This window comes from Syngnathoides biaculeatus, chromosome 2 (genome assembly GCF_019802595.1).
Source record: "Syngnathoides biaculeatus isolate LvHL_M chromosome 2, ASM1980259v1, whole genome shotgun sequence".
In the NCBI taxonomy this organism is placed as follows: domain Eukaryota; kingdom Metazoa; phylum Chordata; class Actinopteri; order Syngnathiformes; family Syngnathidae; genus Syngnathoides; species Syngnathoides biaculeatus.
In genome coordinates this window covers 16,775,400-16,793,099 of record NC_084641.1, presented here as the reverse complement: position 1 = coordinate 16,793,099, position 17,700 = coordinate 16,775,400, and the positions used below count along the sequence as shown (strand labels likewise).

General features: G+C 42.4%; 1 protein-coding gene across 1 annotated transcript in view; it reads right to left on the bottom strand.

The window, feature by feature from the left end:
* Positions 1 to 17,700, bottom strand: part of LOC133509905 (ATP-binding cassette sub-family C member 4-like) — a 56,747-nt gene that overhangs the window by 8,501 nt on the left and 30,546 nt on the right. Inside the window, exons 11-20 of the mRNA XM_061837375.1 lie at positions 15,309 to 15,398; positions 12,368 to 12,559; positions 9,461 to 9,555; positions 9,300 to 9,386; positions 6,577 to 6,673; positions 3,666 to 3,884; positions 2,011 to 2,148; positions 1,453 to 1,490; positions 1,238 to 1,353; positions 99 to 245 (exon numbers count right to left, since the gene is read on the bottom strand). Of these exons, the coding sequence (XP_061693359.1) occupies positions 99 to 245; positions 1,238 to 1,353; positions 1,453 to 1,490; positions 2,011 to 2,148; positions 3,666 to 3,884; positions 6,577 to 6,673; positions 9,300 to 9,386; positions 9,461 to 9,555; positions 12,368 to 12,559; positions 15,309 to 15,398 (1,219 nt within the window). The remainder of the gene's footprint in view (positions 1 to 98; positions 246 to 1,237; positions 1,354 to 1,452; positions 1,491 to 2,010; positions 2,149 to 3,665; positions 3,885 to 6,576; positions 6,674 to 9,299; positions 9,387 to 9,460; positions 9,556 to 12,367; positions 12,560 to 15,308; positions 15,399 to 17,700) is intronic.

Genomic DNA, 17,700 nt, shown 5'->3' with positions numbered 1-17,700 from the left:
TGATTCTGAGTGACACCTCCCGCCTCGCATGACATGTTACGTGCTTCTCCTTGAAGGATTACATTTCCAACAATTAAGACGTGGCGCCGAGGTTTCACCTATGGGGTTGACGTCAAAGAAGAGGACCGGGGTGCGGAGGACGGCGTTGAACATGCGGTTGTGCAGCGTCTGAGTGGATTTCACCAGCCCGTGAAAGATCACTAAACTCCTGGCAAAGCCAAAGACCACGGCGGCTGCAGTCAGACCTGCGGAACAAAGAAAGTAGGGAGGAGAATGAATGACAACATAGCGATTTGGATTTCATTATCAATAATGCTGAGGAAGGGGATGAAGTCACTCTAATGATCATTGATGTCATTATTTATATGACTACAAAATGTTTCTGCATAGTGCTATCCATAAAGAATAAAATGTTATCATGCCAATACCGTCATTTCCAGCCAACAAGCCGCAACGCAGATAATTTGTACATTTTTTTTCCTAACCGGCGCAAGGGGGCACTGGAGCAGAAAAGGTAAAAGTGAGACTGGTGGAATATATGTGCTGAGGAAGTGCCTTTTACCGGTATGGTTTTTTTTTTTTTTAACTGGCCCTGGTAACGTTGCGCTAGTGTGTTGCTGCTGTGTTACTGCCCTGTCTCAGTGATTTTTACCGGTATGTTTTGTTTTGTTTTAACCGACCTTGTTAGCGCCGTGTTACCATTAACGCCGCGCTAGCGTGTTGCTGCTGTGTTACTGCCACGTCACAGTGATTTAGGTATGTTTTTTTTTTTTTTCCAACCAGCCCTGTTAGTGATGTGCTACAGTGTTTCTACTGTGTAGCTGCTGGGGCTGTTTTTTTTTTCTTTTTAACTGGTATGTTCATTTTATTATTATTATTATTTTTTACCAGCCCTGTTTGTGCTTCCGTATTGTTGCTAAGTTAAGGTATTAAATCTTTGAAAACTCTTTCTGTGTACCGTCTTTCTTTGTACATATCTCATGTTTCAATGTGGGTTTCGACATGGGCACCTGCGGCTTTTACACAGGTGCGGCTTATCTATCTACCAAATGGTATTTCCTTTACAAATGTACTGAGTGAGGCTCTGTAGGCCAGAAATTACGGTAATTCATTTGCGGATGCTGAAATTCTGCCTCAAACCCAAATAGCCCTAACGTTTTGTAAATTGCATCGATTCCATGAATAATTGCGGATACTTTTCCCAACAGAAAGAGAAAATATGAATTGTTGCACTGACCAGAGTAAACGCCCAGATAAAATGGCAGATTTGTGGCTTGGTGTAAACCAGATGACTCATTGGTACTTTTCTCAACAATCACAACCCTGCTGGTGTTGTTGAGCTCATCTTTAGCCCTGTTGTCAACAATATCAACACAAGGTAACATGCAATTAAATTTGTGCGCGTTTCTGTGTGTGTGTGTGCGAAAAGATGCCAGGATGCCATTGACTCACCAGAACACCAGCCACCAGTCCTGCAGAATATATGCAGCCTAGGAAGAATGACAAAGACCACAAAGTGCACAAGCATGAATTCTGGGCTAATGGCAAATGCTATAGTACAAACTGCTTCGTTTCTTCTGAGCAGTGCAGCTCAATGGAGTTTGTTTTATAATTTTTTTTGTAGTTCCAGTTTTGGAAACAGCCATGCTGGAGCCTTGCTGTAGCTGCATTTCATTGAATCATAAAAATATTTGCTTTATAAGAATAAATGTATTTCAGTGTCACCTCTAATCCATTTCCTGGCTCACACTTATGAAGTACATATGGGATGATTCCAGCATGGTTCCAATGTTGACAATTGTAATGATAACCATAATAACTGATCGGTACCACTGCAATAGCTGCATGAGCTCTGTAAAGTGTGGCGTCTTGACAGCAGTAACTCGCCAGTAACTTCACCAAAGAGGAAACATTTGGATGATTTGGGGGTGTTTTAGACTAAACCATTAGATGGAGACAATATAATTAAACTGTATCTTTTGTTGGACTTCCTAAGAGGTTCTCACTCACCTCAGCAATGACACTGAGCAGCAGAATAGCCAGTAAGATTAAAGGATGACAGTGGGCAGTAAAATACTTGACATAAATGTCCTTGCTGACATTTCCTTCAGCACGAGCCTCCTCCTCAGCTGTGTGTGCGCCCTCGACCTGGAAAGAAAAACAAAAAAGCAGAAAAAAGTTCATCACGGTCAAGAGGCTTGTGGTTACGCCCATAAATCCATTTTCTTCTGCTTATCCGATGTTGGGTCAGGGTGGCAGTAACTTTAGGAGGGAACCCCAGACTTCCCTCTCCACAGCCAATGGCCCAAGCTCTTCCATGGGGATCCCGAAGTGTTCCAAAGCAAGCCAGAAAACATAGTCTCTCCAGTAGGTCCTGGGATGTCTCCGGGATCTCCTCCTGGTGGAACCTCACCAGGGAGGCATCCAAATCGGATGCCTGAGCCACCTGATCCGGCTCCTCTCAATGCGGAAGAGCAGCGGCTCGACTCTTCTCACCCCATCTCTAAGGGAGAGCCCGGACACCCAGCGGAGGAAACTAATTTCGGCCGCTTGTTTCCGGGATCTTGTTCTTTCAGTCAGGACCCACAGCTCGTGACCACAGGTGAGGGTAGGAACGTAGCCCGAGCGGTGAATTGAGAGCTTCACCTTTCGTCTTAGCTCCTTCTTCACCACAAAGGACTGGTACAAATTCCGCATTACTGCAAACGCTGCACCGATGCCCCCGTCCATCTCCGGTTCCAATGGGTTTGGGTATTGCTGCCACGACAGGCACCGACTACCCGATGCTCACAGCTATACAGGTCACTCACCCCAACAAGAGAGACATTGAACATGGTCTACTTGGACTAAATGTCCCCCCGCCTTCCCCTGAGGTGGGAGTTGAAACTCCTTTTGACAGGAGATTCGGCTAGATGTACCAGCAGACCCTCACAATAACATGCCAGTTTGCGGCGTCTTCCCTTGTGTTTACGTATATTACTGTTAAAAAAAAATGCTGGCGTTGGGTATCCATTTGCTTCAGGTTACTTCTTGTCAAAAGAAGTTTGCTGACCCTCTCTTCAAGTGCTGGATAATTCTTATGATTTGGAATTTGACATGGGAACTTGAAATATGGACAAATACAGTGAACCCCCATGGTTGACAGGGGATAGACATCAAGTCAACAAAGAATAATCATCAAAGCACCAACATGTCCATATTACGTCCTGTAAAAAAATTTAAAATATTAAGTAGTTAAACTATTCGATGCACACAAACCACCTGCACATGAGACTCATCAATACTCAACCATAAATAACGTACTAGTAGAAACTGAGATAAAGTCACATATTAGCAAGAAGATATTGAGTCATTACTTCATTAAACTCACATTTTGGCATTTACATAATAATAAATGTCACTGAAAAGGGGAAAAAGGGCTGAATTAACAGCAAAGTTATAAAACAAAGTGAATTCAAGGAAGGCCAGAAAAACAGTACAGAAAATGGAGAAACAAATACTATCAATAAATTAAATCCAAACGAAGCCACAAGACGATGCCAAAGCAAGGTCAGCAAAGTAAGTTCCATCTTTCCTAAAAGCAATCTGAAAATGGGCAAATTTGCAAATGCCAAAATGTGAATATGGGGGTTGACTGATGCAAAATAAGGGATTCTGCTGCTTACGGGAAGCAGGTCAGGGACAGTGGCCTCTGGTGGCAGGAGGGTGCTGTGTGCGCAGAGTGAACCGCTTGACTGATTGGTGCTCCTGCTGGAGAGTGACTCCTTGTCACAGCTGGCTGACAGATATTCTGGCTCCTGTTCCTCCTGACTTTTTAGCAGGAAGCCAAGATCAAGGTTGGAGCTCTGCAACTCGTTGTAGGCGCCCTGGGCCATGATACGACCCTTGGAGAGAGTGAGAGAGAGAGAGAAAAAAAAAGACAAGTCAATTGCAACCAAAAACTCCCTGCCACAAAGGATGTGTATCAAACCTGACCAGCCTCCCTTAGGTCACTCATAAACACGGAATGTGAATGAACGTATGCCATGCTTGTTGTGTTTCTTTTAATTAAAAGTGAAAATGTAACTTTTGTGAACCGCATTTAGGTCTTCATATGTAAGTAAGTGCTAAAAAAAAATAAATCAAAATCAATACTCCTCCTGGAGCTGTCATATCTTATCGTGGTCGACAGATTTGTGTGCCCCATTGATCCTAAAAGCTGACTAGCGTTTCACCTACTTGGTGGTGTTGCAAATGGCAAACAGGTCCAAGGTGAGGGACCAGATAAAGCACAGCCGAAGTCCCTTTATGAGTAAAAATATTGGACGTCTGGAGTCATGAAGGAAGGTTGGGCACGATGGTGTTGGCCTTATGGCCAGACCTGCATTGATGGGGTCGGCCGGGCACAGCCGGAAAAAGCAACATCCCAACGTGACACACTGTAAGTCGGTGACCATGGCGGTCCAGTCCCCGGCTACAGAAACTGGCTCTAAATTTCTCACAGTGAAAGCGCTAAGCAGGTGTGAGTATACTGATTGCCCTATGTCTCCGTGCTTGCACGTTGGGTTTCAACTTGGAAGAGAGGGTAGACTCTCTCCCCCTTTGGGTACAGACCGCAACAGCAGCTCAGAGTAATGATTCTTCTTGGAGTCCTTGGAGAGGGTGCTGAACAGGCAAAAACTCGGGCATGGGAAGAGTTTGGTGAGGCCTGGAGAACAACTTCCAGACGGTTTTGAGTAAATTCCGGTTCACGCAGACCTCGTCAATTATACTGACAATCCTTGCCCAGAGGAAGCAGAGTCTGAGGCCTACTCTCCTATTTCCAGATTTGAGGTTTGGCTAAAAAAGTCCTCTATGGCAGGGCCCCCTAAAGGCTTTGGATATTGTGTGGATCTCCTAATTGACACGCCTCTGCAACATCGCATAGACAATGTGGGTAGTGCTTCTGGATTGCCAGACTAAGGTGGTGGTCCCTCTCTTTAGGAAAGGGAACTGGTGGAGGGTGTTCCAACTACAAGAGGATCATACTCCTAAGTCGCCCTGGTAAGATCTCGTATTTAGGGTTCTGGAGAGGACAGTCGATCTGGAAGTTGATTCAATTCAGGAAGAATATTGTGGTTTTTGTCCTGGCCGTGGAACAGAAGATCAGCTCTACACCCTCAGAAGGGTCCACAAGTCTGCATGGGAATGCACCCAGTCTACATGTATTTCATGGACTTGGAGGAGGCCTTTGACCACGTTCATCAGGGAGTACTGTGGAGGTTGCTCTGGGAATGTGGGGTACAGGAGCTCCTAAGAAGGGCTGTTTGGTCCCTGTATGACTGCTGCCAGAGTTTTGTCTGCATTGCCGGCAAGTAAGTCTAATAAGTTTCAGTTCAACTCTGCCAAAGCTGCCCTTTGTCATCAATTCTGTTCATTAATATTATGGACAGAATTTCTAGGCGCTGCCAAAGGGTTGAGGGGGTCCGGGTTGGTGGCCTCAGCATTTCACAGATATGGTTCTAATAGCTTCACCAAGGCGTGATCTCCAATGCTCACTGGAGCGCTTTGCAACAGAGTGCAAAGAGACTGAAATGAGAACCAACACCTCCAAATCTGAGACGATGGTCCTCAGTCAGAAGAGAGTGGTTTGCCCTCTCCCGGTCGGGAAGAGGTCCTGCCTCAGGTTGACGAGTTCAAGTGTCTCGGAGTCTTGTTCACAGGTGAGGGAAGAATGAAGCATGAGATCGATAGGCAGATTGGTGCAGCGTCTGCCGTGATGTGAACTCTGTATCTGTCTGTTATGGTGACAAAAGAGCTGAGCCAGAAGGTAAACCTTTCAATTTACCAAGCGATCCGAGTCTCCTCAATGATCGCGAGCTGTGGGTCATGGCGAAAATAAAAAGATTGCGGATATGGGCTGCCGAATGAGCTTCCTCCGCAGGGTGTCCAGGCTCCACCTTTGAGAGAGGGTGAGAAGCTCTGAGTTGAGCCACTGCTCCTCCGCAATCGAGAGGAGCCAGCTGAGTTGCATCGGGCTCTGGTTAGGACGCCACACGGATGCCTCCGCACATATTCGCCCGAAAGAAAGACAGTTATGAAGAAAAAACTAAATTCTAAAATCAAATTGCAATAAATAAATACAATCCACAAATAGGTGAATCCGCGCATGCTGAATATCAAAGGGGCCAATGTACAGAGCTTTGACTGGATGTCATAATATCGTGCACATGTACTGGGATTCATGAAGAGGGTTGCAATTATTTTCAGAATTTTCAAAAGAAATTGTTTAAATGGGACTTTGTTGGTATTTTTGGAATGTGGTGTGCATTTTTGGTCATTTTTGAATGGGTTGAGTTAGGTGCATAATATTCAAATATTTAAGAGCTGTTAAAAGTCACACTTAGAGATAGGTCCGTTTTAATGTCGGGCTTTTTAGTTCTATGAGTTTGCATGGACGTCTGATTTTGACAAAACATAATATTTATATTTTAGAATGAAAACGATACCATTCGAAAAATTTCTAGCTTAACTTGCCATGGAACCTTTCCAGAAATCTTCCAAAAATTTAATGGAAACATCCCACTCGTATGCAACACTCAAATGTGTGCCACCAACCTCCTTGATCACCACGATGTGATCAACTGCGCAGAGATTCTGAAGTTGGTGAGTAACCAGGATGCGACACTTGTTCTTCAACAGGCCACAGATGCACCTGAGGGGATTGATGAAAAATAATGTTCAACACAACTAACAAAGGGAAAGACACAGCTGTCATGAGTAGAGCTTAAGAAGACATTTGGGACTAAAATTGGGAATAAAACAATTAGGGGATGCTCTTTTCCATTTCAGCTTGACGTTACCACAGTGCACACAGAAAGCTCCATGCAGCGAGACTCCGGTATATTCCATTCACCCTTTCAAACCTTTGGCTCACTATCGAAGATTTTTAAGTGACCAAATTTTATAAAAAGTCAAAATTTAGAATTCCACCCCTTCTTACCACATGGTGCTGTAACATGCACGGCCACCACTAAGCTCTACTGGATGTCAATGCAGCATAATTAAAAAAAGGAAAAGAAGGTCACCTAATAAACAAAGAAAATACACATATGCCTGTGAGAAATGTTGTACTGTACAGTTTGGTTAAATATGATGATGTTTGAATACAGGATTTAATCCTATGTGATTCTGTTCTGTGTGTGTCTAAGTACTCATTTCTGTCAGATCTTCTAAGGCATTTGACATTACACATATGAATTAACCAAGCAGACGTTCGTTATTGTATGGATTAGTTCAGGGGTGTCAAACTCATTTTTCTCACGGACCACGTTGTAGTTCAGGTTTCCCTCAAAGGGCCGTTTTGACTGTGAAACAATAAAAATGTTTAATCTTCTCCTCGTGTTTGCATAATCAATTTAAGAACCAGAATCAGAAATCAAGGGTAATGTGTAATGCTTGTAACATCTCAACTTGATCATTTATGATATCTGACGATTTGAAATTTTGGTATAGATTTTTACAAGAATCATGGAAATGGAAACTAGATTTGGCTTCGCGGGCCACATAAAATCATCTGGCGGGCCGGATCTGGCCCCGGGGCCTTGAGCTTGACACCTGTGGATTAGTTGAACATTTTGGTGTTTAAATATAGGATTTGTTTCAATTTTGTTGTGGGTGATGTCGCTCCATCAGTGTTAAAGCTGCAATTGTGTGAACGTTTACAATTAGAGCAAGGTCTATGCTAATTTCCATAAGCCCTTCTGTGGTGTTTCAAATTATAATACCATTAAGCTTGTGCTCTTTTTGATTTGGTTACACATTTTGATTTTTAAATATACACTTAATTTTCTTTTGTTTTGTCTGATAAGCAGAATCCAGCATTAGTAGTGGCTGAGGCAGAGACTTGAATGTGGGAGGACTTCAGTTAGGCCATGGTGACTTCGTTCCAAATGAATGTCTTAGAAGACGTCTTGCAAATCCAGAATTTCAGGTGTGCAAACCCTGAAAACAGGTTAGCAGACTGCTTGTATATGCTGTGCTAACAGACAAGACTATGTCAAAAGCATGGGACATGGGGTAGGGTCCAAATGCAGGACACCGAGGCAATGACATCATTTTCCGATGGTACCTCCATCTTTCCAATTGTTCCTCTGCCTGTTCCCTGCTTTCACTACATATCGTGATATCATCTGCAAACATCATGGTCCAAGGGGATTTCAGTCTAACCTCATCAGTCAACCTATCAATACCCACAGCAAACAGGAAGGGGCTCAGTGCCGATCCCTGATCCAGTCCCACCTCCACCTCAAATTCTTCACGGCTTCACCGCTGTTCTGCTCCCATCACACACGTCCTGTACTATTTTAACACACTTCTCCGCCACACCAGACTTGCGTATGCAGTACCACAGTTCCTCTCTTGGTACTCTGTCATAGGCTTTCTCTAGATCCACAAAGACACAATGTAGCTCCTTCTGACCTTCGTTGTACTTTTCCACGAGCATCCTCAAGGCAAATAATGCATCTGTGGTACTCTTCCTAGGCATGAAACCATACTGTTGCTCGCAGATACTTGCTTCTGTCCTGAGTCTACCCTCCACTACTCTTTCCCAATTTCCCAACAGTCAATAAATCACAATCAAACATACAGTACGGTGACAACACCGTAGTCAACCTCTGGCTGAATAATATGTGCCACTGAGGTTTTTCTTAATAAACCGTTAATGTTTCCTTGTTTGTGTTCTTTGGGGACTAACACACACAGCAACTCAGAGTTTAGCTCTTAACTCGCTCACTTGTTAGCTTGTGGCTGGGCCAGCAAACACAAAGCAACAAACAGTTGCTTTTCCCTTAAGTGTCACTTTTGTGCAGATTGATGCGCTACACATGGAGCACAGCTGTTGAGTATTGGATGAAGCCAACATTTCCAAGTGTACTGGTCCACGGGCAATCCAGGAGCCCACTAGCGGCTAAGATGCAACTCTTCAACTCTGTCAGTTTACTACGTGATCTGCACACTGTTTCACCACATTGACAACTTATCGAGTCCAGAAAAACTATTGTGTTCATTTTATTTATTGAACAAAGTCGATGTAGTAATTATCACAAAAGACTAATCACCTGGATGACTGGGAATCTATACGCAGACATATTGCACTACTGACGCCTAAGCTTGACTTATCAAATTACATCATAGTGTATCAACGGTTTTTCTTGAAAACAAACTGAAAAATAAAAGTCAAATAAATTGCCCCTTTAAATGGTGGTTTGTAAACTGTCCTTCATGTCCGGAATGACCCATACGGTACAATGTACAATCAAGGCGCGATTGACACTCACGCTTCAAAGAGATATTTCCCAACCTCGGCATCTACAGCACTCAGAGGATCATCTAGGAGGTAGATATCTGCTTCCTCATACACCGCTCTGAGAACACACAAACAATCACACAATTATTCTCAATCTGCATGTTTCGGATTGCTAATGCAGCATTCTTGCACCTGGCCAGGTTGATGCGAGCCTTTTGCCCCCCGCTGAGGGTGCCTCCCTTGTCCCCGATGAGGGTCAGGTCTCCATCTGGGAGTAACTCCAGGTCCTGCACTCCAACACATTACACAGAACACAATCTACTTTTTGATACAAATCTTAGCAATAAGGCAGCACGGTGGAATGTCTAGTTAGAGTGTTAGCTTCACAGTTCTGAGGACCGGGGTTCAAATCCTGGCCCTGCCTCTGTGAAATCTGCATGTTCTCCCCGTGCCTGCGTTGGATTTCTCTGGGCACTCCCGTTTCCTCCCACATCCCAAAAACATGTGTCCATTGGAGACGACAGAATGCCCTTAGATGTGATAGTGAGTAGGAATTATTCTTTGTTTCTATGTGCCTTTTGAGTGGCTGGCAACCAGTTCAGGGAGTACCCTGTCTCCTGTCTCGCGGGGATAGGCTGCAGCGCTCCCGCGACTCTTGTGAGGACAAGCGCCTCAGAAAACGCATGGATGCTAGCTATAAATTCATAAATGAATTCTGAATCTATGCTTGCAGATTATGTGGTTCTGATGGCCTCATTAAGCGGCTGGGATGAAAATCAGCACCTTCAACTCTGATGCTATGGTCCTCAGTCGGAAAAGGGTGGGTCAATGAAAAGATCCTACCCCAAGTGGAGGAGTTCAGGTGTCTCAGGGTCTTGTTCATGACTAAGGGAAGAAATGGAGCGAGAGATGAACAGGTTGATCGGTGCAGCGTCTCCAGTAATGTGGACTCTGCAGCAATCTGTCATGGTGAAGAAAGAGATGAGCCAAAAGGCTCGGAGTCAAGACACTGCTCTTCCTCCTCAAGAGGAGCCAGATGAGGTGATTTTGAAATCTGATGACAATGTTTCTTGGAAACCTCTATGGTGAGGTGTTCTCGGCACACTCCACCATGAGGAAGCCCTAGGGACAACCCAGGACTAGTTGGAGAAACTATGTTATATGGCTGGTCTGAGAACACCTGCCCTGGAAGAGGGAGACAAAGTGGTTGGAGAGACAGGAGTCTGGGCTTCCTTTCTAAGTTGCTAGCACCACAATCTGACCCCAGATGAGCGGAAAAAGATGGATGGATGGATGGATGAATAAGTGTATTGGGACAGTCGACAAGAAACAGGAGCACATCTAGCTCATCTTTGACAACCGCAAGCCAGCAACCAGAAAGTTTCAAGTAGAGATGTACATATAAGCTTACATTAAACATTTTAAAAAATGAAAAATGGACTAAATTTAAAAAATTACTGAACAAATTTTAGAAAATTAAAAAATTGTAGGTGTTTTGTGAAGACACTCATGCTGACATTTATAATTAAAGAGGTTTGCATTTTTAAAAAACAATCACATTTTGCCATACAGTATTTATCAAAACTGACAGTCTGACCAGACAGTAGTACTGTACATTCATAAAATCGTCTGTGGGGAAAACAAAACAAAACAGTCCTTTATTGCCTGTCGTCAATTAATATTCAAGTACCTGCCGACATTCTGGTTGCTACATGCCCACACATGTCATGAAAACTAACTGACGTGCAAACCTTGCATCACCTGCCAAACTCAGATGAGTTGAAAATTATGGCTTCTGATTATTTTGGGAGAAATTCCCAAGCATTTCAGAACCACAATTGTGCTTTTTTTTTCGGAGCCATTTCATGGAAGATGGCTTCATGAAGTAAAATTTCAAGTGCATTTCCAGGTTTGGAGCGAGTGAGCCAGCTGAGTAGTCAGCTGCCAAGAAAACATCCAAGTAACGTATATCAAAGCATACAGTATGGATGTGTGTGTGTGTGTGTGTTTTAAAACGATACTGTTACTATATTTACAATTGATAATGCCATCTCTATTTATAACATTAAGTGGTCACTGTGCCCAACATGTGTGCAACAGATGAATGCCACGCCACGAAAAAGTTGGGTTATAATATTGAACGTGAGCCGCTACCACGATATCTGCCTCTCTTTTGCTTATCTTGACAGGTCCCCTCTTCTGGGAGTTGTGAGTCTTGGGCAAAGAATCCAACACTTGGTCGATTCTAGTTTACGATGATCGTATGTGAATGTGAGGTCGTCCTGCCCCCAATAGATCGATAGATATCAATAGCGACTCAGATTGCGGCTGTTTTCCATATTTAATTTGAGAGGATGAGGGATCCAAATAGAACTAAGCTTATTTACAAGTCCCCTATTCATGAAAAATCTGTCCGTCTCAACTGCCAGGCACAGAAGACCAACTAGAACACCGTATTTTCCGCACTATAAAGTGCACCGGATTATAAGCCGCACCTTCAATTAATGGCCCATTTTAAAAACTTTGTTCATATATAAGGCGCACCGCATTATAAGGCGCATAGAATAGACGTTACAGAAGAGGCTGGGGTTACGTTATGATAGATGGAGCTCCGCTGAAGGTAATGTCAGCAAAACAGATAGGTCAGTCACACTTTATTAATAGATTACAAACCAGTGTTCTGACAACTCCGTTCACTCCCAGAATGAATAAACAACTGTTTTATTATTTTCCCCAAGGTAAAGTCAGAGACATAGTATCGTAATAGTAGTATAGGAGTCGTTTTGGGGTCTTTACACAAAAGACACAAATTGAAATAAGATCCTATATCCCAGCATGCATCGCGCACTGGATTATAAGGCGCACTGTCTGCTTTTGAGCAAGTTAAAAACTCTTAGGTGCGCCTTATAGTGCAGAAAATAAGGTATCTTAAAAAAGGACTTTTGGGGCATTTTCATCTCAAATTATCTCACAAACTTTTTTTTAAATGACAGAGATATCTATTTTATTACTGATCCTTTACATTTGGTTTTGTCGCCTTTACTCGACTCAACCGTGACAGACTCCTCTCTTCCAATCAAATCTCTTTACCAAACTCACCTTCTTTAGAGCGCAGGCCTTCAGCACTCTCTCATACTTGTGAGGATTCAGCACTCTTCCAAACAGGATGTTACTGCGGATGGTCCCTGGAAACACCCAGGGTTGCTGGGATGCGTAGCTGAGTTGACCTCTGACTATCATCGTTCCAGTGTCATGAGACAGCTCACCCAAAATGGCACTCAGCAGCGATGACTGGTGGAAGTTGGTGGGGAGAGGGGAGTATAAAGTGATAAATGAAAACAACTTCTTCCAAAGATCAGTGTATTTGTGTTACTTAGCTAGTGGTTCGTCAACTTTTTACACCAGGTACCAATAAAATAAAGTAGGCCTAAGTATAAAAAAATGAGGCAGAGGTTTTATACTTATAAAGTACAATCCCAATTCCAATGAAGTTCTGACGTTGTCTTACATGTAAATAAAAACGGAATACAATGATTTGCAAATCATGTTCAACATTTAATTGACTATACTACAAAGACAAGATATTTAATGTTCAAACTGATAATTGTTTTTGACAAATAATCATTCATTTAGGATATGATGGCTGCAACAAGGTGGAATTCTTGCCCATTCTTGCTTGACATTCAGCTTCAGCTGTTCAACAGTCCGGGGTCTCAGTTCTCATATTATATGCTTCATAATGCGCCACACGTTTAATAGGGGACAGGTCTGGATTGCATCCGGGCCAGTCTGGTACCACGTTGTAACACCTGCAGAATGTGGTTTACCTTTGTCTTGCTGAAATAAGTAGGGGAGTCAATGAAAAAGACGCATATATTTCTCCAAAACCTGTATGTATGTTTTAGCATTAATGGTCCCTTCACAGGTGTGAAAGTTACCCAGATCATTGGCACTTGTCGAGCCCTAAACAATCCCAGATCCTGGCTTTTGAACATTGCTTCCAAAACAGTCTTGATGATTCTTTTCTTCTTTGACCCGAAGGCCACGACGCACGCAATTTCCAACAACAATTTGAAATGTGGACTCGTCAGACCACAGAACACTTTTCCACTTTGCATTAGTCCATCTTTGATGAGCAGACAGAAGCCGGCAGCTTTTCTGGGAGTTGTAGATAAATGGCTTTTGCTTTGCATAGTAGAGTTTTAGTTTGCACCAAACTGTATTTACTGACATTGATTTTGATTGGCTTCCCGAACCCGTATGTTGATATCCTTTACATTGATGTCGGTTTTTGATGCAGTGCCGCCTAACGGATCAAAGGTCACGGGCATTCAGTGTTGGTTTTCGGCCTTGCTGCTTTTATGCAGTGATGTCTCCTGAATTTCTGAACCTGTTGGTGATATTATGAACCCTAGATAATGAAATCCCTAAATTCCTTGCAATTGAATGTCGAGGCGATTGTCCTTAAACTCTTTTGACTATTTTCTCTCGCACTTGTTCACAAAGAGGTGAAGCTCACCCCATCTTTGCTTGCGAATGACCAAGCAATTCTGAGAAACTCATTTTATGCCCAATCGGGCACCCACCTGTTCTCAATTAGCCCATTCACCTGTGGGATGTTCCAAACAGGCGTTTGATGAGCATTCCTCAACTTTCTCAGTTTTTTTTTTCCCCACCTATTCAAGCGTTTTTGGACTGTGTTGCAGACAAAATTCCAAGTTCATGATTATTTGTTAAAACAATGTTTGAACATGAAATGTTTATTAAATCTTATAGTGTTTTCAATTAAATATTGATTGAACTGTTTAGGAAATCAATGTATTGTGTTTTTATTTTTTTTTAAAAAAGGTCCCAATTTCACTAGAATTGGGGTTGTATTTAATAGTATTGTAAGCCAATGCAATGTAAATTAAATGAAATGAAGCTTCAACTGAATGCTTTGGGCGGGGGATCCACTGGTTTGTCCTTAAAGCCCAAGTTTCATCCCTATAAACAATCTAAAATAGATATAAAAATACATAACATTATTCAATTCAATGTCTATCAAAAAAAAAAAAAAATATATATATATATATATATATATATATATATGAGCGGTGAGCGCGTCATCCATCCACAAAGTTGCGGAAGTCCCATTCGACATCCAAGTGGTCGCCATAACAGAATATCTCACGACCGAGTGAAGTGTCCGGGGCAATATTACCCTATTGTTTCGAGCCATATTTCGATGATATATTCAAATCAATTCTAACTAACAACAGACTCCCAGACAGTATGTATGAGCCAGCGAGGAAGGCTTGGGCGGTGGCTCGTGAGACTCGGAAGATCGGCTGAAGCCGTAATCGGCGGACACAGCACCAACTGGGACATCGACACATTTAGCTCCTCTGACTTAAGGACGCGAATCTTTTGTTACGTTCTGAAAGGATTGCGTCCTCCCCACAACTATTTTTTTTTTTTTTTGGAACTCGAGTCAGACCTACCTGTCATTTGGAACCCACAAGGCTGTCTCCTTTGCACCCGTGCAATCCATTTTTCACGACCAACCGGGTCTCTTGCAAAATTATGAAGGCTAAATCCATCCTCCCGAGTAATCGAGCAATATCCAGCAATACAACAAGTCAGCATTTTGGCTAACACGAACAAACAAAGAGCTACCTTCCCTCAGATAAAACTAACAGAAACAAACGATTCCACTTGAGTGCGCTACTGCCTTTAACGTCACTTCCTGCTTCTTGTCGAAAACAAATCCCTCGAGAGGATTTTCATGGTGGGAGTTACAAAAAGCCATATACGTCAAAATCATGTTTTATGGTGAAAGAACGCATGGGTCCAGACTGGGTGCCGTTTTTTCATTAATACCATACTAAAAATCATCCATTTCATGACAGTGGCACATCAAGTGCCTTGTGTTTGGTTGTGAGATGGTGTAGTTTCATTGCTCATGAGTTCGCTAGATACAACATGCAGAGTACCACGAGAGAGAGCCCTAATACCACACTGAGAATCACTGAACTACAGTATGTTTGTTTAATCTCACCTTCCCCGCTCCTACTGGTCCTATTACAGCCAGGAGCTGATGTGACTTCATAGTGAGAGAGATGTTTTGCAGGGATGGTGAATCCAGAAACTGAAAAGAGTAGATAGATAGATATTAACAAATACTTACGTCCATATATTATGGACATCAGTAAGGTTGTTAGGCCTTTTTTGAGGGGGGTGGGGGGTGGGGGGGTTAAACTATTCTTAAGACCCCCGAAATGAACACAAGTTTAAATAATCACCAAACCTATCATTATTCACTTAAATATAATCAGAAATCTCCAGGTTTCCCTTCATTTCATTGTGTAAGGTGCAGAGCTTATGTACAAAAGTAATGTGTTAGTATTTAATTTGTTTCACTTGTTCATAAAAGCCAGATGCCTGAGTAAGAAAGACGCACAGCTCCACGTTTCTCTGGCTGCACAGATTCTCCCATCCACTTCAGTACCCTCGTGCAAACTATGCACTCGAGGTGGAGCAACCCTGGAATGTGGACATTCACCATCAAATCTGAATGTTCACGTTTTCTACCGTTGACTTAAGGCTCTTTCTTTCTCCGCAATATAGGCAAAGACTGGGAAACACGTATTCATCATGCTTGTGCCTGTGGTGGCCATGTTGAATGTGGCAAAACCCCAAGGGCAAGATTTTAAATATGGCAGCCATGTTGAATGTGGGAGCTTTTCCAGACCTACTGATGTGGTGGCCATGATGTCAGGAGTTGTATTGATTGTCTCATAGAGCCACACGTCTGAGGAAGGCAACAGCACATGGGGTCTCTGGAGTCGGGGACATGCTATTTTTGGTACAGTAACAATTTTTCATCAAGCCATTAGTCTATGGAATTGATGTGGAAATAGGAAGCACACTAATTCCTCCAGGCTCATGAAAATTCATTTTATTTACAGTAACTTTGTTCTGCATTGGGGTGTTTTAGGCCATGAAAAAAGTACAAAACAATATTGTACTGTACAATAATATGGGTGTTTGTTGCCACAAAAAAGTGCTTCAGTATAACACAAATAACTGAAGTCGACAATACCCCGTCCCTATTTGTCTGTTAAATGGAAGTTCCTCTGTACGCGATACTGCGTGAAAGGGACTTTCAGAAAGCTATCACACACATGCAAACTGCCACCGATATTCACTTGAACGACATGTAGCTTTGACAACAGGATTGCCAGAAATACCTATGCAGGGGACCTTAGCACAACAACTAAGACAAAGATTGTAAATTGACATTTGTAAAGATGTTCACCATTTTATATCAAATGTACGCAGGTCCTAGTCAGACCTACCACAGAATGTATGTTTTGTTGAATAAAAAGTTCAGTAATTATTTGCAACATGCTCCCCTTGGCAAGTTGAGGTGCACGAGCCCTTGCTGAGCACATGAACAGTCATTTAGTGACACACTAACGCTTTGATTTTTGACATGCTAATGTCAAAAATCAAAATGTGTAACGTCAGTGATGGCATATTTTAGCACCTATGGGTGCAGTCATGAACAAAGGGCTGACTAAAAGGAAAGCAGTGTGAGGGAAAAAGTTTTTCAAGAACCTAAGTCTTCTTCAGTGCTGGTAGTAATAATTAGCTCCGGTACCCTTTGGCTCCTGGCTGTTTACGTAAAAATGGAGGCGGTTGTAAAGTGAACTTTGACATTTACTAGAAATGTGAACTCATTTTAGTTCAGGGCCACATTAACCCCAATTTGATCTCAAGTTGGCTGGAACAGCATATTTGTGGCCTACCAAGCGATAAATAACACTTCATTCCAAATTTTCCACATCATTTTGGTGGAAATATTTACAAGTACATTTGGGAAATATACACATTTAGAATAATCTGGTTAGAAATATGTGCGAGCTGAAACAAAAATGAGTACAATTTCAACATTACTGAGAATTTCTATTTTTTTCATTTACAGATCTTACTGATCAAAGCAGATCTATATACTGTATGTACCTTCTATTCGACTACTATTTAAGATCCATAAATCATTAAACATGCATGGACATACACTTCCAGGTCCGTCTGAAAGATCAACAACCTCGACTGACTCATCCTACACCACCACACAAACTGAAGTGCAAACTTCAGCGCATGAAAAAAGAAAAAAAATGGTGTCAGCGAACCAACTTCTTTTGAAGTAGACTTCCTTTGCTCCTGAAAGTGGACAGTTACAACAGTTAACTTTATTGAAAAAGAGCAGTGAACTTGGTCTCCATCTCAGTGAGCCAAATTTCCCTCCTCCGTAGCCTATTTTATTACCCCTGGTCTAAAGGTTTCTGAGAATAACGACATTTGTGACGCAGTCTAGGAATCATATGCAACTCAAAATGGATATGAACTAAAACAAACATTTCAGTCAAAATGCATTGTCCAACCAT